At 36.8% G+C, this 27,099-nt stretch overlaps 1 protein-coding gene across 1 annotated transcript in view; it reads left to right on the forward strand.

The window, feature by feature from the left end:
* LOC120532880 (X-linked retinitis pigmentosa GTPase regulator-like) overlaps positions 1–27,099 on the forward strand; it is a 359,951-nt gene that overhangs the window by 26,716 nt on the left and 306,136 nt on the right. The window contains exon 2 of the mRNA XM_039759344.1: positions 1,498–1,684. Coding sequence (XP_039615278.1) covers positions 1,498–1,684 — 187 coding nt within the window. The remainder of the gene's footprint in view (positions 1–1,497; positions 1,685–27,099) is intronic.

Consider the following 27,099-nt stretch of genomic DNA (forward strand, 5'->3'; position numbering starts at 1 on the left):
CTGTGACAGGGCCTTCTGTATCCAAGTGTGTGTTGTCAGTTGCATTTAGAGAAACTGTCCATCTTCTATTGTGTGCAAGCAGTCTAGTAAATGAATGAACGAATGGTGTAATTAGCACTGGCTTACCATCCAGGGTTAAATGGTGATTTGCTCTTGATGATACTAAGACTGATTGTGGTCCCCCACAACTCTAAATTGCAATGGTTTTTCAGTAAATATTAAATGGATGGCATTATTAGCATTTCCATCTACTTTATTAAAACAGTCATGAAAAAATATTAGTTCAGGTTGTTTAAGAAAATATCAAGGTAATTATTACATTTTAATTTAGAATCATGATAATGTAAGATTTTTTCAAATAGTAACTGACAATTTTTTAAAAACTGTTCTGTGTCTATGATATTAAATTGCTGTATTGGTCACATACTGTAAAATCATCATTATTGTCAAGCCCATAATCAAATTTTCACACAGCCATGGAAGTTAGACTTATAACATTACTACTATTACAATTACTATTTAAGCATAATTTTCTACATTTAATACTGGTCCCTTAAACACAGAATATTGCAGGAAATGTCCAGAATTGTCCTGGGAACATTTACCGTTTCTTGCATGTAAATGTGTCTTTACAATAGTGCTTATTAGCTTGGTCAGGGATAGTTAGGTGGTGCAGTGGTTAGTGAATCATATCTTACAGATGCATCCTCCTGCCCTGTGAACTGTCATTGGGGATTTTGCCTATTCTCCCGGTATGTCCATGTGCTCTCTCTGTGTAATCTAGTTCACCCCCTTATTTCAAAAACGTGTGTATTAGGTTGATTGGTGAGTCTAAATTATCCCAATATAACAAATGAATATGGGCCTAGACTGCAATGGACAGGTATCCCATTGAGATTTGCTTCCTACATATGGACATAAGAAATTTGACAAATGAGAGGTAACCATCCTGTCCATCAAGCTTTTTGTTGAGCTAATAGCTAAGCTGCCCCAGTATCTCATTCAGATACTTCTTAAAGGCGTTCAAGGTTTCTGCCTCAACTATATGTCTTGGCAGTTTGTTCCAGATTCCCACAAGTTGTCTAAAAAAAATATTCCTGGCTTCAGTCTTTAATGCACTTCCCCTTAACTTTCTCTGGTGGCCTTCATTCAGTATGTAATTCACCTTTAAGCTGAAAAAATTCTGCTGGATCTGCTTTATCAATACCTTTACGGATTTTCAAGACCTGGATTAGGTCTCCAAGCAGTCTCCTCTGCTCAAGACTAAACAGGTTTAACTCTCTGAGTCTGTCAGAGAAGGACATGTCCTTAAATCCAGATTTCCTACCAGTGCTATTGAGGTTGGCTCCAACTGCTTGTGATTCTATAATAGAAGTAGCAGAATGAATGGATTAATCCTGCCAATTACTAAACATTTAATGAATCAAGAATGGAAGTTTAAATATTAAAATACTGAAGACACTATTTTTAAAAATCCATATTTCTCCATTTCTAAAGCTGGCAGAAATTACATCTGTGGAAGAAGAACTGGTTTGCTGGGGAAACGGGGCACTGGGTCAGTGCGGCCATGGAAACAGAACAGACAATGAAGCTAAAGATGGCTTTCTGGGAGCATTTGTATCTAAAAAACTGGGGAGAGTCAAGTTTTTTTCTTGTGGGTCCACTCACTCAGTTGTGGTTACAGGTAAGTGGTAGATTTATCATATTATTATTTGATCAATTTGCTGAATTTGATTGCTGCTCGAAAATATGGTAGGAGTTATGATGTAAATAATAACTACTTCTTCTGAAAAATGATGAAATAAAATACTTTAATCATGTAAAGGATGCTTTAATAGTAGAATGTAGATTCTATGAGGAACCTAGTGGGATGTTGCCTGCTCAGGAGCTATAATTAGGATGGAAGCAGGAGGAGATACAAGAGGTGCCTGCCTGCCTGCCAGAATATTCAAGCAATGACTGGTCAGTGCTCATGTGCCAAGTGGATGGTCTGAATGTTTTCACGTGTACAGTATATCTATAGCTAATTGGTTTAAAGTTTATTTAAGTTCAGTTTCATTTTATTTCCTATTGATAAGAATCTTTGGTCACTGAAACGAAGGAACATTTAGTAACCAGAGAAACAGTTTAGCTATAATGTTTATTAGTGAGCTTATCCAATGATTGTGACATTCAAATCTGTCATATACTGCACAGAAGAGCACTGTTTACAAAAGTGGGGAAGTAGCAGGAACTACATGTCCAAAATTTTAGTAAGAGTCAATTTTGTATAAGCAGAAATTAATCACTTTATTATTAAGAATGACAGGAAAGGGATTCCCCATCCAAACTGTAGTTGTATGGTAAAACCTCAATTATACATTACTCGATTAACCTTCAGTCTCTGTTAACCGTCACAGTCAAAAACTAAAAAAAAATGCGTATGCCAGCGCCTATCTATTAATGTCCTGTGAACTATGCATATTTGAACAAGACTCCCTTGTGCTAGTGCATAGTGTTCTTCCCCAGCACCATATGTCATGTCAAATTTTGAAATCATCACAGTGTAGGTTACGTTCCTTCAGTTATAATTGCATTTCGTAGCTTTTCTCTTTTGTTGTACTGTAATTAAACTGCTATACATTGTTATGGCTGATAAATGTTAGCGTGTGGTGATGGAACTAACAACAAAAAAATTAAAGTCATTAAAAGTTTACAAAACAGTGAAAGTGCTTCAAGCATTGCTTCAGTTTACAGCGTAGGAAGAACAATAGTGAACGGAATGAAGTGTGATGCTAACAAAATTAAAAGACGTGCGTCGAAAATGGAAACTACTGACAATAATGTTAAAAATCGCACAACAATGAATCGTGCTAAAAATGAACTATTGAATACTGTCATGTATCAGTGGTTTCTTCAAAAACAATGCCAAGGGGATCATTCATTCAAAGCAAGCACTGGATGGTTGGAAAAATATAAATTCCACCATTGTATTAGACAATTGGATATTGCAGGAGAAAAGCTGAGTGCAGAAAGTACAGTGACGTCTGATTACTGTGAGAAGCTCCGCAAGGAAATAGCTAACTGAGGTCTGGTTAGAGACTATATGTATAACTGCAACAAGACTGGCTTTATTTGGAAGGTACTTCCTCAAAAGACTTTGTCCTTGATTTCTGATAAATCAGCACATAGATTTAAGCTGCAAAAAGATTGTATCACTGTAATGGTGTGTGCTAACACAAGGGGTATCCATACTTGTAAATTTCCATTGCTTGTATATATATATCAGCTGATGATGTTTGGGTATGTGGTGTTGCATTCTTTGTCTTTTATTTGTGTTGTATTATTCCCACTCTTCTGTGGGTGGTAAAAATGCATCTCACTGTAATGTGTACATGTAACAATGAACATTAACTTGTGATTTATTGTGTTTTGTGGCAAACTAAATATTTTTATTTGATTTTTCAACATATTTCAATTTATTATTCCCTTATTTATTTGACTGAAGTTGAAGCTGAGATCAAACCCTGTAGGCAAAACAGTGTTGATCTATTGCACCAAGTAAGAAACCCCCTTGAGTCAATTCATCCCTCTTAAATCTTTTATTAATTATGTAAAATGACTTTCTAGTATCTCAGCAGCCTCCACAGTAAGAATTAGTTGAAGTGTACAGCACACTTTAGCATATTGTTTAACTTTAGCTCTGAATAATGCCTTTTGAAATAAACCCTTATTTTTGATTCACAATGTTTCATATATATTCATAACAATAATAAAACTCTGGTCACTACATAAATGTACATTTATATTGGAGAGAAGGACTTTTTAATCTATTTATATTTTTCTTGCAAAGCTTTGTCATATCTTAAACTACATCTACAAATCATATGGAGTTAAACTTTAGCTGATCAAGATGGAAGTAAACAAACCACATGCCAGAACGGTATGTGATTGGGACACACAATTTCAGTTGGGATATCTCTTACACAAACCTCTCATAGAATGAAAGTGGGAAGAGTCTGTAGAATGAAGGGTGTCATTTTCTTTCCTATTTTTTGATTACATTGGTCAACACATATTGAAAATCTGAAATTTACTTACATTTTTTAAACATAAATAACTATTCTAGTACACCTCTCAGCTGGAGCAGAGGAAGAAGGGTAAAGAGAGGGAAGTCAGATCCTGTTATTAATTTATTTTGTATAATATTCTTTTTTTCTCTGTAACCTTGAGAACATTAAAACCTAAATTCTCAGTTTAACACAGGCAGGATCTTTTTGTATCAGAATTTCTGCAGTCATCCAAACATAATCTAGTATTTTATTTACCTCTATCACAAATTGCTAAAAACTATTACCAGTCTCTTTCCATTCCAACAAATATGAAAGGGTTTGGCACACTGTCTAAAGATGTCAGAAGCAATGCATTTTGTCAAGCAGTCACCAAAATGGATGAAACTACATAACATTAAAATGCAAAAATAAATAAATAATAATTCTGATATGTGTACTCAGTATATCAATGGCACATTACAAAACAACAGTTTCAATTTTTCCCCATTTCTCATGGTAAATATGAAAGCTATCTAGTGACAATTGAAGTGATATATAATAATTTTTGAATGCTGTGCTTACTTGGGCCTTGTACATCAAAAAGTGAAAGGCAAATTGTCATGGGCATCACTTATAGCAAGTGAAATGAAAATTAAAATGTAGTGGTAAATGGAAGGTGAATAAGGAAACTACCGTATATACTAGTGTTTAAGTTCTGCCGCGGATAAGTTGGGGCTTGATTTTACTGTATAATTTCTAGTATTTTATAATGTTGGTCGTATAAGTTGAATGCAGAAAACTCACACCATTGATCCAAGAGATTATTATATGCTAATGCCCACCTGAGAGAGTAACCACGGAGCACACTGCCCTTTTTTCTATTTGTTGTGCCTATGTGACCACACGGTAATACCCAAACTATTCCGAAGCGACCTTTGCCTTGTTTTTTGTTTTTTGTATCTCACACCCTCATACACCTTGATCGTAAGAGCATCCCTTATCCACGATGGAGCATTTGATCAAAAGAAAATATGAAGCTGGTTTTAATTTAAAAGTTGTTGAAGTGGTGAAAGAAATTGGTAACTGTACTGCTGCAACAAAATTCAATATATATATAAAAAAATTAAGTGTCACAATTTTAAACAGGTGTATAAGTTGGGGTCTGATTTTATGATCGATTTTTTGGGTTTCAAGACTCGAGTTATACGTTAGTATATATGGTAGAAAGAGTATAACTATTGGTTAAGAATTTGTTAATGTATCTGTTATTGGAAAGACTTCTGTAATTAATCTTTTGCAAAAGTAACATACTATACAGTATACATTGGAAGAAAGCCTGGACTACAGTAGGTGTGGATTGTTTTCTGTTTGATATGCAAGGTTATAATAGTCTAGGCAATCTAATACATTGGACACTACAGGAATGATAAGTGTCATCTTTAACAGGTTATAAATCTTCCAATATGGTAGAAAACAGATAAGCTTCCTCTCTTACACCCTACTGGGAGCTTGGGCCTACTTTAATTTATAATTAAAGGGTAATCTCCTTGCTATTCACAGATTGACTTTGTTGCTACTCCTGCCCCTGGGATGTGACACAGAAATAGGGAGAGTCTTGGAATATAGAGCTGCGAAGATTTTGTTTTCTTATTTTACTGCCCTCCTTGGGTGGGCCAGTTTGTCTAGGTCACCAGAACTAAGTGTTTGTTTGACACTGACTGTGACTTTGTACATTTTAGCTGACCATAGAATCCTCCCGAGGTTTATATTATCTAGGAGTGCTCTTGGCTGGAGTTTTTTTTTCCTCTCTCCTTTGTCAACTGGGCTTATGTTTGTTTTTTGTTAATGGACTTCTAATGTCATGGTTTTTTGTTAATTTAATTTAACTTTTTAATTTGTTTGGCCTAATTTGCATGTTCATGTATGTAAATGATGTATGGGTTATAGGATTATAACTGAAAAGTTGTGCAAGCGCTTAAATCATGTAGTCAGTGAAAGCCATTGTTCTGCTAAGGGAAAAACTAGCATTGAGGAAATAAAAGTTCAGAAGAAAAGACACACTCAGGAAGTATGTAAAGAGTGTAATTAGGTAATTAGAAAAAAATAGAACATCAGAAGCTAAAATTAGCAAATATTCGAAACCCTGAGATCAAAAACAAAAAAGGTTGTTTATAAAATTGCAAAGGGTTTTGGTACATCTGCAGTCTTAGGTAGAGAAAGGTTGTCAAGGGTGACCTTTTATCGCATCACTGTGATGATGTCATGCACTATGATGTTTCTGGGTAGTTACAGATATAATGAATGAGCAAATTGCAGTGCCCCTGAGAAACTGTCAAACAATGCAATTTATTATTGAGCTTAATCAATAACTGCCAAAATGAAAAAACTGTTAAACTTCAGAGAGGATTTGTTTCCTGATGTATGCATATCTCTGCTTGGTCATTATTATGATTAATTCAGAATTATTTCTTATGTTTTTATTTTATTTCTGTTTGCTTATCATTTATTATTTTTGTCAGCCATTTCTTTTTTATGAACCCCAAGAGGTTGGGCCACCCTCATGTCATTGCTGCAGGGTCCTCCCTCTGCCTTTATATTGAGCTCAGAGAGAGGGACCCAGCAGTGGTTCGCTGAATGTTGTAATGCGTAGTTGTTTGTATACATTACTTATCTTGTTATTTCTGGTTTATTGGATTTGCCTTGAAATTATGTGTTGGGACTTCATCACTTTGGATTGGATTCCCTTTTACGTAACTCTGTTTTGTGCATTTTTTCTTTTTTTTTTCTTTATTGTTGCTAGTTATTAAATTCTGAACGTTACATTATTGGATTTTCTCAACAAGCCAGGGTTTTATGGTTTCTCTCTCTCTTGAAAGACATTTTTGGTATATTTGGGGACTTTCCTTGAGTTTTTGAACATTAAAAGCCAAAGCTAAAGCTTGCAGGTAGTAGCTGGGGGCTGGTTGCTCTGGGTAAGGCTATATCTAGGGAGATTGGCCGGCTTTTTTGGAGCCTTTAGTTTGTTTCATAGCCCTTAACACAGCGTTTGTCAACCTTTAAGTATTTGCGACCCAAGTTTTCATAACAGCTTTAATCATGCCCCCCTAACATTTTTTTGAAATGTAGATGCATATTTTATTATACCTACTTAACTTTTATCGACATTTATCTAACTCTATATTTATTGTTCCAGTATCAGAATGTAGTTTAAGTTAATTTGTTTTGGTTTCATATTTTTGATTCTTGTTTTCTTTTTTTCACATCTTCGCTCCCCCCTTTTTGTTACTTCGCGCCCCCCTAGGGGTGCCCACCCCACAGGTTGAGAACCATTACCTTAACATGATGTCTGTACTCTCAACTCACAACAAAAACCAACATAAAAAAATGTATCTTCATCATTGGAAATCTCAAATGAGTGCAGGAAATAAAAAATAGCACACCTATAACATCTATAAACCTAAGAATTAAAAATGTAACTTAAAATATGCACATCAAAATCCAAGAAAGATATAGCCAACGAGCAAAGATATTAACCGATGCCACAGCAGCTATCTTACATCTGTTGGATTCTTAAATAACACTGAGGTTGTTCTCCCACCTGCAATGTAAAGAAGTGCATCCCACAGATTAAAAGAAGCATAACTAAAGGAGCAAATAATAACATAAATAATAATTTACGCAAAATGAATAAAGAAAAACAAACAAAAACTTAACCCATAACAATATCCACAAATAAACAAATAAAGAGTAAATGAAAGAGAACACACTTGGGCAAGGGATGAAACCATGACTGTACCATAACACTGGGCTCACTTTCTACCCATTAACTATTAAAGGTGGATCAAATGCTGTACATCCTGCATCTCCAAACATTCACACTCAAATTTCTGCAATGGGGCCAGCAACAAATTATTCTAGAGTTTGTTTCTTAAGCTACTGACTCTGTCTATTTTGACTATGCCCTCTTTATAGCCAGTCTAACGCTGTGAATGTTCCTTTAAAAAAATTCTTAACCGGGATTTATTTGACCTAGATTTCAGTCACATCGAGCCATATGTATTGAATTTTACATATCTTTAGTTTTATGATTTTAGGTAATTCCCCCAGGTCATCCTCTTGCAGGTTTGCTGATCTATTTGTTTGAAAAGCCTCTAGCTCTTTTACCGTCTATGCATGCTCTCCCCTGAACTCTTCCAAGCTGTGCACTGCTTGTTACCGTGGGCATGTGGTTTGTATCCTCCCAGGTAAAACCCTATCTAAAATATTAATTTAATACCTCTGCTATTGCTGTATCATTTTCAGCTGCTCAGTTTTTCTTATCCCCTGGGCTTCTGACTTCTTATTTATCCATTTATTTATATATTTTGTATTCTTAATACTTTAGCAAATGCTTCTGAGATTTTTTTCATTTTCTAAACTGCTATATAGCATCTCCTGAACTCTTCCTATTTTTTTGCAATTATTTTCTACAATGGTGCATAATAAAATATTTAGACCTCTAAAACTAAATAATGTTTTATTGCAATTGATATATAAGAAAGAATACATGTAGTATACTCAAACTTATATTTACATGATTTTGTCAATTTTTTAAATATCAGTAATATGGCATAAGTATTTAAGTTCAGGTACAGTATTCAGCTCAGTTGATTTTATTGTTATTGTGATGGGTTACTCAATGAGCAAAAGGTAAGGTATGCAATCAAGGAAGGATGACACACGGCAGGGGCAAAGCTCTACAGAGAGAGAAAAAAATGTGCTTGCAGCATTCATATACATTTATTAAAACCTCTATATTTAACTTGTTTTCCTGAAAAACAAACTTATGTTATCCTCATGTCTTCCATTTAAGTGCACACAGTATTTTTTTGAACCAAAGAAACAATTTACATGATTCTTTTAACACTGATTTGAGTTAACGATTCAGATAGCAATACTCTTTCACCCAGAATAGGTTTTGGCCGACACAACTTTAATTTGGATTAAGCAGGTTCCTGAATGTTATGTTATAAAAAAAGATGGTGCTTTCAGAAACCTCTTTATCACACAGCTACCTTACAGTTGCCTAGCAAAGCATCATATCAATGAACACAATGGCATTATGCTCAAAACCCCTGATTTTCTAATTAGTCCACTGTGAATAAATTTGTACTGTAGTCAGTCCGTTAATTTAAGTGCACAGCTGAACATTTGTAATATATATAAATTCAAATCATAAAAATGATCAGATCGTGTCACTAATTATTTAGTTGCAAAACTGCTTTGAGTCATGATTTTTTGATTTTGTGATCATTTTTTTTTTCATTTAACAAAGTCAAAAAGACATCACTTTGTCAAAATAAGAAATACAATAATCACTCCATGAAATAAGTCCACATGCGAAACTTTCCACCTTGACCCACATCTCCATGCCATACGACCAGGAACCGCAGCAGTGCCAACCGGCAATGCCTTTCAACTCAACCAGCAAAGTGACTGAGTAACAATCCTCTGCATACAAGCAACTTAACTTTGGAAGAGGTAAAATACCAGTTGTGAATGGAATTGCTACATGCTTCGTTAATATATGGCAATTCCAGAAGAATCAAAATATAAAAGGTACACTGCCTGTTCTTCAGCTTAGTTAGATTATGGGGTCTTCCACTAGGCAAGAAGAAGGTTTATGACTAGCAAGTTGAGATGTTCATTAAATGTGTGATATAGTGAAAACATTGTCATTGTAAAACTGGGGTGTGGGACCATAAAAGCTGATAAATTCCGGTAAGGAAGGTGCTACTTAAGAATTAGCCACATGGAACAACACTGATCAAAACAAACCTTAAAGAGCCCTCCAAGAGTCAGAAAACATATTAGTACTGGGAAAATAATAATAATAATAATAATAATAATAATAATAATAATAATGAAACATTTATATTACTGTGGCTGGTTTTGGCAATCTCTAGAACATTATTACCTTATTGTTTTCGTATGGCTCTTGGCTGCAAGTACACATTGTTTCAACTTGGTTGGCCATAAACTGGCAGATAACTGTATCTGGAGGTCCTGTTTTTCAATTTTGATTGCTTACAATACTTCCTTCACTTGGACATCAATGAACCATTAAATATCACTTAAATGCATCAATGTAAACCACCACATTACAAGTACTAAGGGCTACAAGAATGAAATGAATCTAAAAGAATGAATCCATTATAGGGATCTACTTAGTGTAATTGCAGTTAAAGCTAACGTAATCCATTTAAAAAGTACAGGAACAGTGACATTCATGAGGTGTCTGTTAAATTCTCTCTCTCTCTCTCTCTCTGACATTGCCGGAGTGCATCCCACATGAGTGTTCCAGTTGCACGCAGAAGGAAAGAGATGTTAAGATAGATAATGTGGCATCCTCTGGTACATTTTTTTAACATAAAGATTCCCATTAACTCACAATTTTTCCCATTTGCCTTCCTTTGTCCTTATTAGTTTGCATCTGTCTGGCTCACAACTTGCCCTTTTCAGATTGCTATTTTCTTATAGCATATTGTTTCCCCAAATGACTGCATTTAAGAACATTTCACTTAACATGTAATATATTTCAAACTTTGCCCTTAAATTTAGCACTGATTTAGAAGAACTAGAGTATACTACTAAAAGAACAGTACATCAGTGCTCTGCTAGTTGCTGTCTGTATCAAGTTTGCACCGCCTCTCAATATTTATGCACTTTTTTCTTTGTGTGTGTGTATATAGTTTGCCTATCACACCTCAAAGAAATATGTATTAGGCTAATTGGCAAGTCTAAATTAGACTTTTGTAGTTGTGTATGTCCCCTGATGGACTGACTCCTCATGTACAGATGGCTTGCATTGTGCATAATTTTACAACCCCCACCCCCCCCAAGACCCTTAAATTTGAGCTAAGCAGGTTCAGAAAGTTAGTGGATGCTGCTCTATGCAAAATGTGAAATGTCAGTATGTGAATTGCTTAAATTAAGAATAAAAACATTTACATTTACTTTCTAGCAGACTCTTTTATCCAAAGCAATTTATGAAAGGTGTCAAAATAATTGAGTAGACATAAGTTTGGGGAACTGTTTGGAATCAAGCATTACAAGACAAGGTTACAAAATTGATCATCACAAGTGAAAAGCTCAAAATACAAGCTAGTTACAATTTCTAGGTTGTAAAAACCTAATATCTAATATCAGTTTTAATTAATTTAGCAAACAGGACAGTCTTCAAATGCTTTTTAACCAAAATGAGGGAGTCATAATTTCTAAAGGAATGAAGTGAGGAGCTTGTTCCACCAGCTAGGAACTACACATAAAAAGAATACGAACTGAGATCTGAAACCATGCCGAGGTGGAATCACCTGAAGCCTTTCATTATTAGACCTGAGTTAGGCAAGGTGTAAAGGTTTGGTTACATCTTGTCTGATGAAGGGGCCTTAGCTGCATCGAAAGCTTGCATTTGTAATCTGTTTAATTTGCCAATAAAAGGTGTCATTTCACCCTACTTTCTCCTGTATCAATCTATGGCTAACACGGTACAACACTCTACTGCTATAGACCTGAGTTGTCAAGAAGGAGCACAGGACCTCACAGCTGTCTCCATTTATATAGTGTCACATATGCGTGCTTAGGAGACAACTAAAGGGCTTGAGTACATTTAATTCCATGCCGGAATTAGACAAAGCGAGCGGAGTCTGCACCAGTTCTTTCCAAAATCCAAGATGAAATCCCCACCCGGAAGCTCAGCCCCAGTACTCTCCCACCTGGTCATGATTCAGGTTCGGCCCCATTCTCTTCTGGGCTTTTATCATCCTGATGACTACGCCACAGTAACAAGAATGACCTTTAGACATTGCGAAGGTTTGGAGCAGCCACCCGTATAATTTTTCCCAGCTGCAAAACAGTTGCAAAAACATTGCCAAGTGTATACAATTGAGTCCTAAACAGAGCTGCCTTATCATCCACAAGATGGCAGCTTTAAATGTCATCAGGGCCGGAACCGGAAGTGACTTCGTTGGCTGCCCCAGAGCCGGGCGGGATTTCCCTAGAATGGTCTGCAAAAGATCGAGATGGAGAATTAGTGCACTTCACCACCCCCTAGTCCGGCGTGGAATTACATGTACTCAAGCCCTTTAGTTGTTTCCTGAGCACGCATGTGTGACAACAGATACTGACCCATTGACTGCTCTTAAGGCAAGCATCAAGGATTTGAAACTAATACATGCCGCTACATTGAGCCAATGCAATGATTTGCTAAGAGGAGTGACATGTGTCTGCTTCAACTGGCTGAATACCACATGTGCAACTGCATTATGAATAATCTGCCAGCAGAGAGTTGCAGTAGTCCAGACACAAGAAGACCTAAGCCTGGACCAGTAGTTGTGTTGCATACTACATCACATACTGTTTGATCTTACGACTGTTGTACAAAGTGTCGAAGACGAGTCAAGAGCCACAAAAAAGATTTGGGGTAGCCACCCATATAATTTTTCCTGGCTGAATTTTTATTACAGATGTGTACAGTTTCGAGTCCAAAACAGACTTAACTGGTGAGGTTGAGATGGTGGGTTTTTAAAGTGTGGCAAAGGAAGTGAGGTAATTATGACCGGAAATTACATCATAGGGCTCGTGACTGGAAGTGACGCCATGGAGGCCAGACAGAATTTCCCATAATGGGTCTGCAGTGGAAAACAATACAGGATCAATTCACTTCTCCACTCCCTGGTCTGGTGTGGATTTACCTTCCTTCAAGCCCTTCAGCTGCCACCCGTGTGTCACAAGAGTTGACCTGCAGGACCAATTTAGCATGGTCAATGGAAGACATCTGATCATTGATCACCAGTTAAAGGTTATCAACAAATGTGGTGGGTGTTAGCGATAACGGGACAAGCTGAATAGAGATGGAGTGCTGAGTAGACAGAGCAGCTCCAGTAACAAGAAGGTCTGTCTGTCTTTGCCAAGTTGAGCTGCAGATGGTATTTCTTCAACCAGGTTGCTGCTTATTAAATACATGAAATGTTTATTATTAATATACATGCTTATTAAAATACAAGTCTTGAACTCTGATTTCTGAAAAAAGAGCAGATTACATAATGCTACCAATTTAATAAAAAAAAAAACCATTTTGACTACAAAATATTTGAGTGATCTCAGTTAAGTGTCTGGTAAGACCTTATTGTTGTATAAATGTCCTCTTTAACCTTGACTTTTGTTATATTACTGAAAATTCTGAACATGTGCATTAGGTGTTTAATGAAGATGTCATGTTGTAGTCCTTGTTAAGAACATGAGAATGTCATTTTATTTTTTTGTTAACCAGATACCACCTATTTTAAAAGCTACACTGCAGCTTTGATTTCTGAGAACGGAGGGCAGCAAGATACATGAAAGTAAAAGTATATAGCTTCTAGGCTGCCCTGCTTATTATCCAATTTTATAGAATCCTGATAAGGGGAATGAGGGCTATTTCAATAGTACATTAACAGTCGGCTGCAGTAAATCAGCTCTCAGATAGAGCTTATACATCACACTAACAGAGAGAACCTAACAGAACATCATTACAGTAAAAAGTGACAAATTTGATTGATTAAAATGGTACAGGCTGCTTGGATTAAATCACACTAAGTGATGTGACATTGCTGTTTCACATATCATATTTCTGTCAAGACAATGACGCTAAAAGGCATTGTCATCAGATGATAACTGACAATAAGCAGCATCTTGGAATTAGATTTATTACTGGTTTTAGCACCAGAAAAAGTAGTATTTTTGTGTATTGTCACTTGTCAGATGCTTGTAAATTTTGCAGCCTGTAACGTTGTAAAGCATGGCATCTTACAAACCTGATAACACGGTAGCAATAAACTATTTATAGGCTCTGTGCCTACAAATATTTACTTTCTGTAAATGTGTACAGTTTAACTTTTCACTTGGCCTTTACCTTGATCTTGTCTTATCTCTTAGGAAGACTTCTATAATGACAAGCAAGTAGGCACGCTAATCTTTAAGTCTGAGATATAATCTTAAATAGAGGCTATTCACTTATTGCACATTCTCATAAGTATGCTTCACCAGCTAAAAGCAAAGCCTTCACTTGTAACTTTAGTGTTTGAGCTGTTGTTCAGAAGGAAATCAATGTAAATTGTCTCAGAACAGAGTTTACACACAAACTAAAATAACGTCTGTATAACAAGGGTCAGAAAATTGTAAAGGAATATGCAAGAAATGCATTGTACAATGTGCTATAAGCCATGGTAAGAGTACATGTATCTTTATGAGTCATATCACATCAACTTCTCAGATGGCTTAATCCTCTGTAATAAAACCCCTGTGTGCGTCCAGGTGTCCGTGTGTGTGTGTCTTCTGGTGAAGTGCGCATGTGCAGGCTGCGCCGCACATCGTACCCTGCCCCGCCCATGCGCTCAGCACCGTGGACGCACACACACTGTAAGCTGGGTGCACAGTGAATGGCCTTGCCACGCGCATGATAAGATATAAAGGACACCATTGCTGAGGAGAGTGCTTGGGTAGTTGCTGCCGCGTACATAAAATCCATTGCTGGGGAGACGCCACACATAAAATAATCAGCTGCATGCCCCCACAGATTAAAATACTTGCTGGGGAACTGCACAGTACTTGCTGGGGAGATGCCACAGGCACGATTATAAGCAGCACGCCACACATTACATCAGTTGCTGGGGACACTGCTGATTGCCCACTGTTGTGACAGAAAATTAAAGTCATATTACGGACATCAAAGCCAGTATTATTGTCAGAGAAAATGACAGGCATTTTACGGAAATACAAACCAGTATTACTGCGAGAGAAAATTAAAGACACACAATACAGTGATGCATATTACAGCCACATACAAGCCAGTATTACTGTAGGAGAAAATATTACAGACGTATCTACTAACAACATGCCACCCAAAAAAAGGACACGTCAAGTTGGACAAAAGACACAGACAATCAAATCCTACATAAGCAACATCTCCTGGAAGAACGGTCAGCTCAACAAGTAAACATCAACAAAACAAAGGCTGAAAGACAAAGAAAAATATAGTACGAGCAAATAGATCGATTGAAGAAAAAGAAAATGATCATCAGAAAATTGCTAAAAGAGAAAGACTCAGAAGAGCAAACCTTAGAAAAAGTTGGTATTTACTTGCCAGAACCAGTATTCGGCCACGGTCAGATATATGTTGCATTATCAAGAGTTAGAAGTTTTCCAGATGTTGTTGTCAAGGTTGTAGAGATTTATGAACAAGGCAAACTGTTTCCAAACTTAGACAGAATATTTACAAGAAATGTTGTCTACAGTATAATGAGATTGTATAGAAAAATTTCATGAAGTATAAAAATAGAAAATTTTACCTAAATATCTTCTTCAGATATTGTGTCTTACAGATAGTTACAAAGTTTTACACTAAGGCAATATTAATTATACTTACTGTATTGTCACATACATTTCTATTTTATTTTTATTATTATTTTACTTTAGGCTTCTTGCAAAAATATTTTTGACCAAAAAAAATTAAGACAAGAAACAGAATGAGGTCAAGGTCCCTTGCCATTTAATATAGACTGTTCCTACGAATGTTTATACACTACTGTTCTAGCGCCCGTTATTGTAACAGGCTTAATGTCTAGTATAACTATATCCTTAACTAATTCTACAGTGTCAAAAATGTAGATTGTACATGGGACTATATGGTGGTAGACCTCCCATATATGCACTTTAAAGAGTTAATTTAACAGTATCCTTTTTATTGTGTCCTGTTCAGTGATATCTTAGAATGGAAATTCTGGTAGGGCTTATTGTCTGCATATTTTAAGAAGGGGTAGGACCATTTGTAGGGGAATTTGATTTTATTTTGTTATATTTAATGTACTTTAAACTGTTCCAAGATTTTTTTAGTCATGTTTACAGAAGAAAACATGAAACTTGCCTTCTCTGTTGCATCCAATAACAGATGGAAATGAAATAAAACAAACAGAGACAACATAGGTTAAAACTTAACATAAAACTCTAAAATATATGCATTATTTGAAAAGCAGATTTTTTGTTTACTACTTCTAACAGTGTGTCTATATCTACAAAGCTTACACGACATATGAAAAATTCTACACTTCTGGAAGTTTTTATTATCTCCAATATTCCTTATTAAAAAGGCATATGGCACTGAGAAGAAAATAATTTCAAAAGTGATTTGCGTGGGATTTCAAAGCAACTATCCTCCCTAAATAGACTGAATATAAGTTTTCGTAATTGGTGTCTGCTGTTATCAGTTGAGATGATTTCCAATTTTGTCAACATTGACCTCTGACATACACTTTACAAATCATCTAAGTCAGCCCCAATTACTTTAGCTGCATGCTCGGTAATCTGCTGGATCTTTCTTTACATTTTAGTTTGTCAGACTACTAAACCAGTCAATGAAACTGAAAGCGATGACAGGCTGGATCAAAGTGCAATAAAAGAACAAGAAATGTGATTTTATTATGCTCTATTTTGTGTGCTTTAAAGTTTTAAAATTATTATAGATGATATTTCACACTAAACTGTATGTGAAACTGTAAGTTCTTTGCTTTTTGGTTTTGTATAAATTTGACATTTTAAACCCAGAAAGAAGAGGTGTTAGTAGAGACTGAAGGCATTCTTATAGGGAGAGGTGATTTCTGCAGTCAGATGAGCAGACAGACATCTTTTATAGACAAGTAGGATTCAGAAAAAGGTCAAAGATCATAACATTGAAGCCCTTGAACCATTTGATATATTTTGTTCATGCATACTTTGTGAACATGTACTCAGAGTCACCCCCAGGGGGAGGCAACCATGACACCTGTCAGGAGACCCGAGCAGTGGGAGGTTCTCTTGTGTGAGGCTAAAGCTGCGGCAAATGAAATGGAAATCGCTGCAGTGTTCAAATCAGGTCGGCGTCGCAAAAGGCCAAGACGTCTTATTGAGTCTGACGGATCTGACGCAGAAGCAGATGATCAGGAATCCCAAGATCCAGAAGTAGAATTCAGAAGTGGCACGTTTCACATTATGATGGATTTTTAATTTCACAATTGTCCGTGTGTTTTGAAAGCCTAAACAACGTATGCTGCCTTTCTTGTCCAATTTTAAACTTTAGGAGCATGAGCACGAGGGAGATCTCAGCCTCTTGTGCAAATTTAATAATAATTAATTAATAATTCTTTGCATTTATATAGCACTTTTCTCACTACTCAAAGTGCTCAGCAATTGCAGGTTAAGGGCCTTGCTCAAGTACCCAATAGAGCAGAGTCCCTTTTGGCATTTATGGGATTCAAACCGGCAACCTTTTGATTGCCAGTGCAGATCCGCCTATTTTGCATTTATAAATATTCAAAGGATCTGTCACATCATTTGAAAGATGAGGTGATTCATATCAAGAACATGTATTACGCAAATGTTAAGGTCCTAAGGTGGGCACTACGATTGTTGATATCATATCATGAGAAAAACATACAGAAATAAAAACATTGGAAAAAGATACGTTGACTCTGTTAGTAATTTTAATTCAGAGCTACCAGACCCTCCACTCGTCATGAGACATGGAATGTGATACGATATTATATAAATTTAATTACGGTTGCGCAAAATTTCAATGTGATTGATGTTAAGCTTGAGTATAGCATAGACACATCACTCGATCAGCTTGGGGAGACAAAATTATTGCAGTACGGAGCCAGGAGGCCCACGTTCTCAGCCATAATTGTCAGGGGCCCAAGATTTTCTGGTAGCGGGGTTTAATTGCACTGAACGTTTCATGAAATTTGGATAAAAGTTATTATGATGACTATGGGTTTGCTAATAAACGCTTGTGCAATACATTAAATCAAAGGCTTTGAGCACATGCAGATCCAGGGCTCTCAGCGCATATAAAGTGTATAAGGATGATACATTATAAATTAAATGTAGACGACTAAGTGAAGAAGACAGCAGTGCAGAGAAAAGAGACTGAAAAGCGTTGGAGAGAAAAAAAAGAATAATCTAGGTGCAAATTCAGAAAATAAGGAAAGTAATTATCATCCCAGAACAAGTGGAATTGAAAAAAAAGCACGTCCAATCGGGCTCAGAATTAAAAGACATTCACAAACGTTGGCGTTATACACATGGAGAGCAGGTTAGAGATTATGAAAGCAGTGGAATTCGAAAGGCTCAAAAAAAAAAAAGTTGGTGCAATACACATGTGGAGAAAGTTAAAGAATATGAAAGTAGGAAAATTAGAAAGTATATAAAAAAAGTAAAGATCACAGTAGTGCAAACAAATGGAAATTATTCCTCGAAAAAGGGAAAATAATGACCACGGACCAGGTGTCACTGAAAAAATGCAGGACAAAGCGAGGTCAGAAATAAAAGACACAGTAGAAAACAAAGTAAAATGTCATAAAGAGGTTAAAAAACAAGGGGGGCAATCACATGCAGAGCAGGTTAGAGAAATGAAAACTGGAATTCAAAAGTCTCAAAAAAACGTAGGCGTAAAACACATGCAGAACAAGATACAGAATATGAAAGCAGAAAAAAACAACAGTGTCAAAACAAAGAAAGTAAACATCGCATTAGCGCAAACAAAGAGAAATTATTACTCAGAGAAATAACGAAAAGGCGAATAGAGATCGAATATATGGACATAGGTGATATGTCAGAAGTTTGTAAATATTGTAAGGCTTTGAAATTTAAGTCAGAGAATTTCAAAAACGGGGTTTACCTCACATGCATTTATTGGTTACTTTGCAAAACAAATTATTAACTTCTGATGATGTAGATTGTTTTGGCTGTGCTGAAATTACAAACAGAGAAACCTATCCTGAATTATGGTTCAAAGTCATTAAACACATGTCTCACTGACCTCATTTAAAAGATTCAGCATATTGGAACTCGAAAGATTCCAAAGATTGTTTTTACAGAAGTTCTGAAATAAAAGTGAAAGTAATGAAATAGCAACAATTCAAAGAAAAAAAAAATCTTAAAAGTGTGTATCCGGAAAACCAAACACGGGGGGTTGGCGAGTGAAGCAAGCAGGGGGCAAAGCCCCTTACTATATATATATATATATATATATATATATATATATATATATAGTCAAGGATGCCAGGGGCGATGACCCGGCCAGGACGCCTTGAGGGACCGGAAGTGGGCGTGCACCCATCTGGGATCACGCGGGGGCCGCCACCCTGGTTGCTTTGGGGGCCACGGGTTGGGGGCTTGGAAGCCCAACCCTGTAGGGGCCCATGGTCACCGCCAGGGGGCGCCCTGGTGCCTTGGGAGACCTGGACCTCAGCACTTCCGCCACACCAGGAAGTGCTGGGGGAAAGAGGATCAAGAACACCCGGAGGACTTCCGGCTACACAGTTGGTGCTTCCGCCACACGGGGGTATGTCGGCGGAAGCACCTGAAGCCCATCCGGGCGTGCAAAAAAGGGGCCGCCTCCCTCCAGTCGATAGCAAGAGTCAGGTGGAAGTGGATGGAACACGGAGGAGAGGAGTGGAGGCGGTCTGAGGACTGAGCAAGGCATCATTGTGCGGCCAGGACTTTGAAGGGGTGATTGGTGCTGCGGCACTGGGTTTGTGCACTTTACCACTTGTAAAATAGTTGTAAATAAACATGTGTGTGGAGAAAGAACATGTCTACCTGTCTGTGTCCGGGCTGTACCCCACTATATATATATATATATATATTGTCACACATGTGCGATTAGGAGGCAGTCAAAGAGCCTAAAGGTGAGTGAAACATCGTGAGATAGAGGGTTGTCACGTGGTACTTACCTTAATCTCTTTTGGTCAACAGAAAACCTGAAGAAAAATAATTCTTCCACTTCTGGGTTCCAAAATGGCTGCGATGACCCTGAACCCTAAACAATCTCCACAATATATATATATATATATATATACTGTATATATATATATATATATGTATGTATATATGTATGTATATATATATATATATATATATATATATATATATATATATATATATATCCTTCCACAACCTGTCTCTCTTTCTCACTCGTTACTCTCAGCCCTGACCACTCATCATTGCATTAGCTGAGTTTTTGGCTCAAACTATTCCCTTTGCTCCGGAATTTTTTTTTTTAATTTTATTGATCTTATTTTAATCACACAACATTCCATACAAATAGATCAATTTTTACAAAAATAAGATTAAAAACAAATAACCCCCACCCCTGAGAAAGAGAGCATGGCCATCAGAGTAAAATGTAAAGCTAGTAAAAATAAGTAAATAGATTAATTAATAAGTGAATAAAGATAAATGGAGAAGAAAAAGAAATGGGGAGAGAATCTGCTTCCTCAGTGCATTAAATGCTTATTCTAAAAAGTTATTGATTAGATCCTGCCTGGTTTTGAAAAAGTTCTGCACCGGTCCTCTAAGTGAGAATTTGATTTTTAGTATAAAACATCAGTTACCCACTGACTTAGAAGAGGAGAGTTAGGATTCTTCCAGTTGAGCAAAATAAGTCTACATGCCAGTAGTGTAGTAAAGGCAATCACAGTTTGTTTGTCCTTCTCCACTTTAAGCCCATCTGGAAGTATCCCAAACACAGCTGTTAATGGATTAGGAGAGACTGTGACAGGCATTTAAAAATTTTGGTCCAGAATGATGTTAATTTGGTGCAGGCCCAAAACATGTGAACCATGCTCCGGACTTTATATGATGTTTGGTTTCTCAAAAGTTTAAACTCCATCCCGGGATCTCTCCCAAGTACTAGGAATTCCTGCATGTTGATGGGTCACATGTTAAACAGTCTTCATCATGTAAACTCTGCACCATCTATCATAAGGTTCATTCTTACTACAACTTCTTGCAAATAGCAGTTAAGTCAAATGAGAGTTGCATTTACTTAACTGTTCCTCCATACCTTATGAAGCTTAACGTTCCCAGTCACAATTTCCTACTGTTATGGGCCATGGTAAGCACCTCATAAAATAACAAACACAGACTTGACACCGCTATTTTGTGCTGTTCTCTCATTGCTTCCCACTGTTGCACTTTCTCTGTAATCCACCAAAGACCAGCCGTTATCTTTTGCATGGGGTTGCTATTTATTCTCTACTCTAAAAGTCTCAGACTGCATTCTTGAATCTTGTCAAGCTTGTAGGATAAACAAACCTTCATAAAACTTGTGGAATACAGCATCCCACATGCCTGCCATTTCAGGTTTCTCCTGAATTGCAAGAAGCTGGTCATGTATAGCATAGATTTACTTTAATTTGGTCTTTGAAAAAAAAATATTTAAAAAGTTCTTGAATTCAGCAGTGTGAGAAGTGGCTTCAAATAAAAGCTTTTTTTGAGGTTGGGATGTGGGCTAAATTTTTCCTACTGCAAAAGGCCCATGAATTTAGCTCTAAGCCAGCGGTTGTTGGATGCTGCATTGATGAGCACATATGCACACGCATACAGGCTTGTGGAAACAGGGTAAGTCTGCAACAGTAAATCAACATAAACTACATGCCAGAGGGAAAACACCCACACAGACATGTGGAAAGCATGCAGACTCTGCAGCATCATCAACTAACTGAATACTGTGGAATACCGGGGGCGTATTCGTACAGCTCCCCAAACCCGGACACAGACAGGCACAGAGACATAAGTCCAAAAGCAACACACAGTTTATTTCCTCATGGGGCAGCTCTATTCCTCACTCCCCACTACACAGCACAGTACACAATCACCCACTGTAATAATGCTCAGTCCCTGCTATCACTTTTTCTTCTTTTCTTTTCTTTCTCTGTTTTTCTCTGCTGCCTCCACTCCTCTCCCAGCAAGCTTTGCCCTCCACCTCCCAACTCTGGTTCCTTGAACAGAGTGAGGTGGCCTCTAGAGGTTTTCCGGGTGCTCTCAGATCCTCTTCAGGCAGCATATCCAGGGGTTGAGGGGTTTGCCCTCTAGTGTTCCGGGTTGGGGTATTGCCTTGAATATGTCCTCTCCCCCAGTCCTTTCATCACAGGGACGTCCTGGCCGTCCACCACAATACATAATCTCAAAATGAATTTTTTTTAAAAAGCAGAAAAGCTTAAGAAAGGGATAATGAAGTGACTCAATTGTAACATTTCTAAAAGGTTTCAACAGAAAAACATTTCTACTTTATAACCTGAACTAGAATTGCTCTTGTTTTATGATGAATTTCTCCATATGTCTTCCACAGACATATTCAGTATCACTTAGATCTGCTGCCTGGTATTCATAGACAGGAGACATAAAGACAAAACACTTGATAAGGTGTCATTCTCACGTTCTAGGCATTTTGATTTTTTCACATGCATCTGTTAATGCATGGGAATGTCATCTTTATAAATATTTCCCAAAAACACAAATGAACTGTTATACTTCTTTTTATTATCCTCCTAGACAGGAGCTATTACCAAATGCAGTCTTAATATTCAAGACAAATATATGGAAATCTGTTTAGAGCATTTTGGAAAACTTACAGAACCTTTAGAAAAACAGATTTTTCTTGATTCCGTATCATTTTAATTTAACATATTCAAAACCAGCGACACAATAATTACTATTCTGAACTCCCAGTATGAGAGACATGGCTTAGATAATGCTGCAGGGATAGACTCATTCCTGTTCTTGAAAACCCTGCAATGGAATATAATTAACTGGAAAATCTAGATCGACCTAGTATGAGTAGATGTTGGTGTGTCTCATAACCCTGAACTGAATAAAGTGGGTACAGCAAATTAATGGATAGATGACAGAATATCAGTGCTCAGTTTTTTGGGGTTCACTGCAGAGGTTTGAAGTAGAACAGTGTAATTGTAATGTTATAAGAGTGAGTCAGTCTAGCTACTTAAAATGTCACCCAACCAGTCTTGTTTTTATGTCATTCAAATGACATGATTAGTGTTCAGACCCTGAGGATTGGACCTATAGGTCAAGTCCAGCACCTTAAATAAAGTTGCCTGGGGCATGGTCAATATATGTAAATTCTTACTAGGCATGAGTTAAAACTCTTAATCCAAACACAATTCATATTATGATACACAGTTCATGGTACAATACACCTGTGTTATGGTACATTCTCAGAGCACTTAGCAGAATTCACATAAAACCAATACACACAGAAAAAAGCATTACAACAATAATAATGTAAAAATTATTCACTATTTCAGTTTGACCCAAATCCATCCATTCATCCACCTAACCATCCATTTTCTCCTACTTATCAAGATCCAGATTCTGGGGCAGTGGTCTAAGCAAAGATGCCCAGATACTACATTTCTCAGACTTCTCCTCCAACTACTCTGGGTTGAGGGAGTACAAAGGACTCCTCCAGGCCTGTCATGAGATATAAGTTCTCCAGTGTGTCCTGGAACTCCCCTGAGGTCTCCTTCCCAGAGTGTTGTCCAGAAGGCATCTTAATCAGACGCCCAAACCACCTTAACTGGCTCCTTTTGATGCACATGAGTAGCGCATCTACTTTGAGCTCCTCCAGAATGTCTGTGCTTCTCACTCACTAAGTCTGAGTCCAGACACACTGCAAAGGTAACTCATTTCTGCTGCTTGTATCCATGACCTAGTTCTTTTGGTCACTCCCCACAGCTTGTGACCATAGCAGAGGGTAGGAACGTTGATTGACTAGTATGAAGCTCCCTCTTCACCTCAACCGATAGGTACAACATTAGCATGACTGTGGATGCTGTTCCGACCTGCCTGTCGATTTGACCCAAATATATATATATTTTAATTGAGTTTTTGCTATATCGAAATTAATGAGAAATGAACCTCGTCTGTTCTGCTCAACCTGGATACTTTTCTAAATGCCTTGGCAGTTAAGAACCTCTGTCCTGAAAGCTAAAAGCCATCTGCCCTTAATTAAGAGATATTTAAGCGATATTACACCCTTAATAACATTACAGAAATTAACTACATTTTACATAAAATGACAATCAATATATACACAATAGGATATGTGAAAATCCAGGAAAATGAATATCAATATCAGTTACTAACATTTTGCATTAAAATGCATATACTGCACTTTGTTGATGCTCAGAAGTTTGCAATGCAGTGAAGCAGTGCCAATTATAGTTCTGAGATATGTGAAACTTTTAAAATGAAAATATTTCTCACACTTTTTAAAGACAGTATATAGATTAGGCACTCAATATTTACATACAGTATATATGAATACTTTACATTATATTCATAATATAAAAAAATACTCTTGTATTAAAATGCTGCATTGACCAAATCTCGCCTCACCTCATGTGCCAGCTTTGCTTTAGGAATCCATTGAGCCTGGTGGATGCTTTATGTATTTTGTAGAAAATTATTAAAATGTTCATGTATATTAGCATCAGTAGCACACACTGAAGTTCTGCAATTACATACCCAAGAATAAAACATAAAATATAATTCATAAGCTGCCCTTATTCCCATCAACATTCTCTTGTTAAATATTGTGTAGTTTCAAAGATGGGTAGTTTAGGACTGGATTATCATTACAGTCATTACATATTACATTACATAAAATCAATAATAAAACTTTCAGTGATATTATTTATACTTTTATAACAGCTTACTTAGTTTTAATGCAAATGAGCATTGCTGTCAATCAATAAATAGTTGTAGGTTCAGAATCTCCTGTAGGAATGGTGCATAACAATAATGTTTATACAGTAGGTTGATAATACAGAGCTTGTCTGATGCACCATATTGTAATTTTGAAAATTACGCACCTTCTTTTACTACTTTAACATTTTTAATAGAGTTAACATTGTAATAGGAATAATTCAGAGAGGTAGAAATATCAAAAATATATTTCTTACTGAACTAATAGAGAATGTCAACACACTGGGAATACAACATACAAAAATAGAAGAAAACCAATAATCAGTTAACTCTCTGGATCATACAAAAGAACCAGAATCCCTTTATGTCTGTGTAGATTATTAACTTTCACACAGCCTTGTCACCCACACCTCTGTCCCTCTCACTATTTTTACTTTATTATTTCTTGCCAATAACACTCTGCCACAAACTCTCCTCCTGACTCCAAACCCAATTTGGCCAGTGGCATAAAGCAACTTTAAACCCCCTTCAAGTATCTCTTCTAGTAAAGCCTGGAAATCCATATTGTTCCGGTGCCCCAGAGTGTTTTGTGTGCAAAACCAGCACATTATATCTCAAATATGGAAATATTCACTACAAGCTTAATTACTTATGATTCACCAAACATTCCTTTTAAATTCAGAATTTAAAATCTTGCATAAACATTTTTTGAAGTGTCACTCAAGTTGTAATTGGCTGTAAAGTTTTGCACTATGTACAACTTATTTTTGTGTGAATTGTATGGCTATATTTAGATGTTGTTGTTATTATAATATTGTATCACTATTTTGAAGTTCAAAAAGACATAATTTGCAACTAATTTGTTTGTTTCACCCATGGGCTTTGATTCATTGATTTTTTTCTCTGTGTAGACAGCTTAGAGAAACTTCTTTCCCAGTACTCCATGATGCTTTCTGATACCAACATTACATCACTCAGTTGTTGCAGCGATGTCACTAGCCGATCTGTGCTACCTTCACCTTTGTGCCCCACATGCACACAACTTTTTCCTTATGCATACTGTAAATGTACTCCAACTCACACTTTATTGTGCTTCTCATTTTGCTTACAACATACATCCATCCATTATCCAACAAACTATATCCTAACTACAGGGTCACAGGGGTCTGCTGGAGGCAGGAAACAAACCCCAGGCAGGATGCCAGCCCACCGCAGGGTACACACACACTAGGGACAATTTAGGATCGCCAATACACTTAACCTGCATGTCTTTAGACTGTAGGAGGTAACTGGAACACCCGGAGGAAACCCATGCAGAACATGCACTCCATGCAGGGAGGACCCAGGAAGTGAACCCAGGCCTCTTTACTGTGAGGCAGCAGCTACACACTGTGCCACCCTGCTTACAACAATGTATACATGCATGTGTGATGTCACTACTGAATTGATACCACCAAAAAATAAATGAATAAAACTCAAGGTATTTTCATTTAAGGGATATGTTATCTGACCATTATTTGAATATTATGAAATTATTTTCTAAGAAAGAAGTATTTTTGTTTCTATTTCATGGAATTTGAGCTTAGAGAAATCTAACAGAATACTGCCATGCCAACAAGATCTACTAGCACAACAAAGACTTAGGCAAATATAGGTTGGCTGTAGGTGGGTTTTGTGCATGGATGAATTTTGAGTAGCATTTCATTTGCTTACAATATATGTGAATATTTTACAATGTATACATACATGTGTGATGTCCTTACTGAATTGATACCACTTTCAGAGTTGCTCATTGTATGAGGTTAACAAAAAATAAATAAATGAATAAAACTCATGATATTTTCATTTAAGAGATATGTTAGCTGACCATTATTAGAATATTATGAAATGACTTTGTTGTTCTGCATAGACTTGTTGTACATTGTGTCTTTGCTGCTGGATTAAGCATGTTATGCTCCTCGCTATGTGGTGCAGATCGAGTACTGACAGGGACAGACCTCACAGAATATAACACTGATCTCTTGCATCACAGGCTCTGTGTGTGTTAGTTAGTCCTACTGATAAGACCTTTGGAACTGCAGAGAGAGATTAAAGACTTGGAGTATAAGTTTATTTTAGGGAGGCACGATGCTGCAGTGATTCCCACTGCTACCTCACATCTCAGGTCACATTTTACACATTTTCCGAAGCCACAGTAATTGGTCCAGAATAGTTTGCAGATGCTTTCCTAATACTGTGGGACACTTAAAAAACAATTGCACCATTATGATCAACTCAAAACTAGCTCAGTTTCTCCTTCCCCAAGTTTGCCAAAATTTTCGAACATTTTCGCTGAACTCAGTATTAAGCTAATTCAATGGAGCTCACTCACCATAACTCCATTGAATTTATTTTTAAAAAATTGTTGTTTCAGACATTACATGGTTGTTGTCAAAGTATGACATAACATCATCATGCCTCTGGGTATTTAAGGTGGTGGCATCCTATTTTTTACATCCCAGTTTTTGGA

Source organism: Polypterus senegalus, chromosome 7 (genome assembly GCF_016835505.1).
Source record: "Polypterus senegalus isolate Bchr_013 chromosome 7, ASM1683550v1, whole genome shotgun sequence".
NCBI lineage: Eukaryota > Metazoa > Chordata > Cladistia > Polypteriformes > Polypteridae > Polypterus > Polypterus senegalus.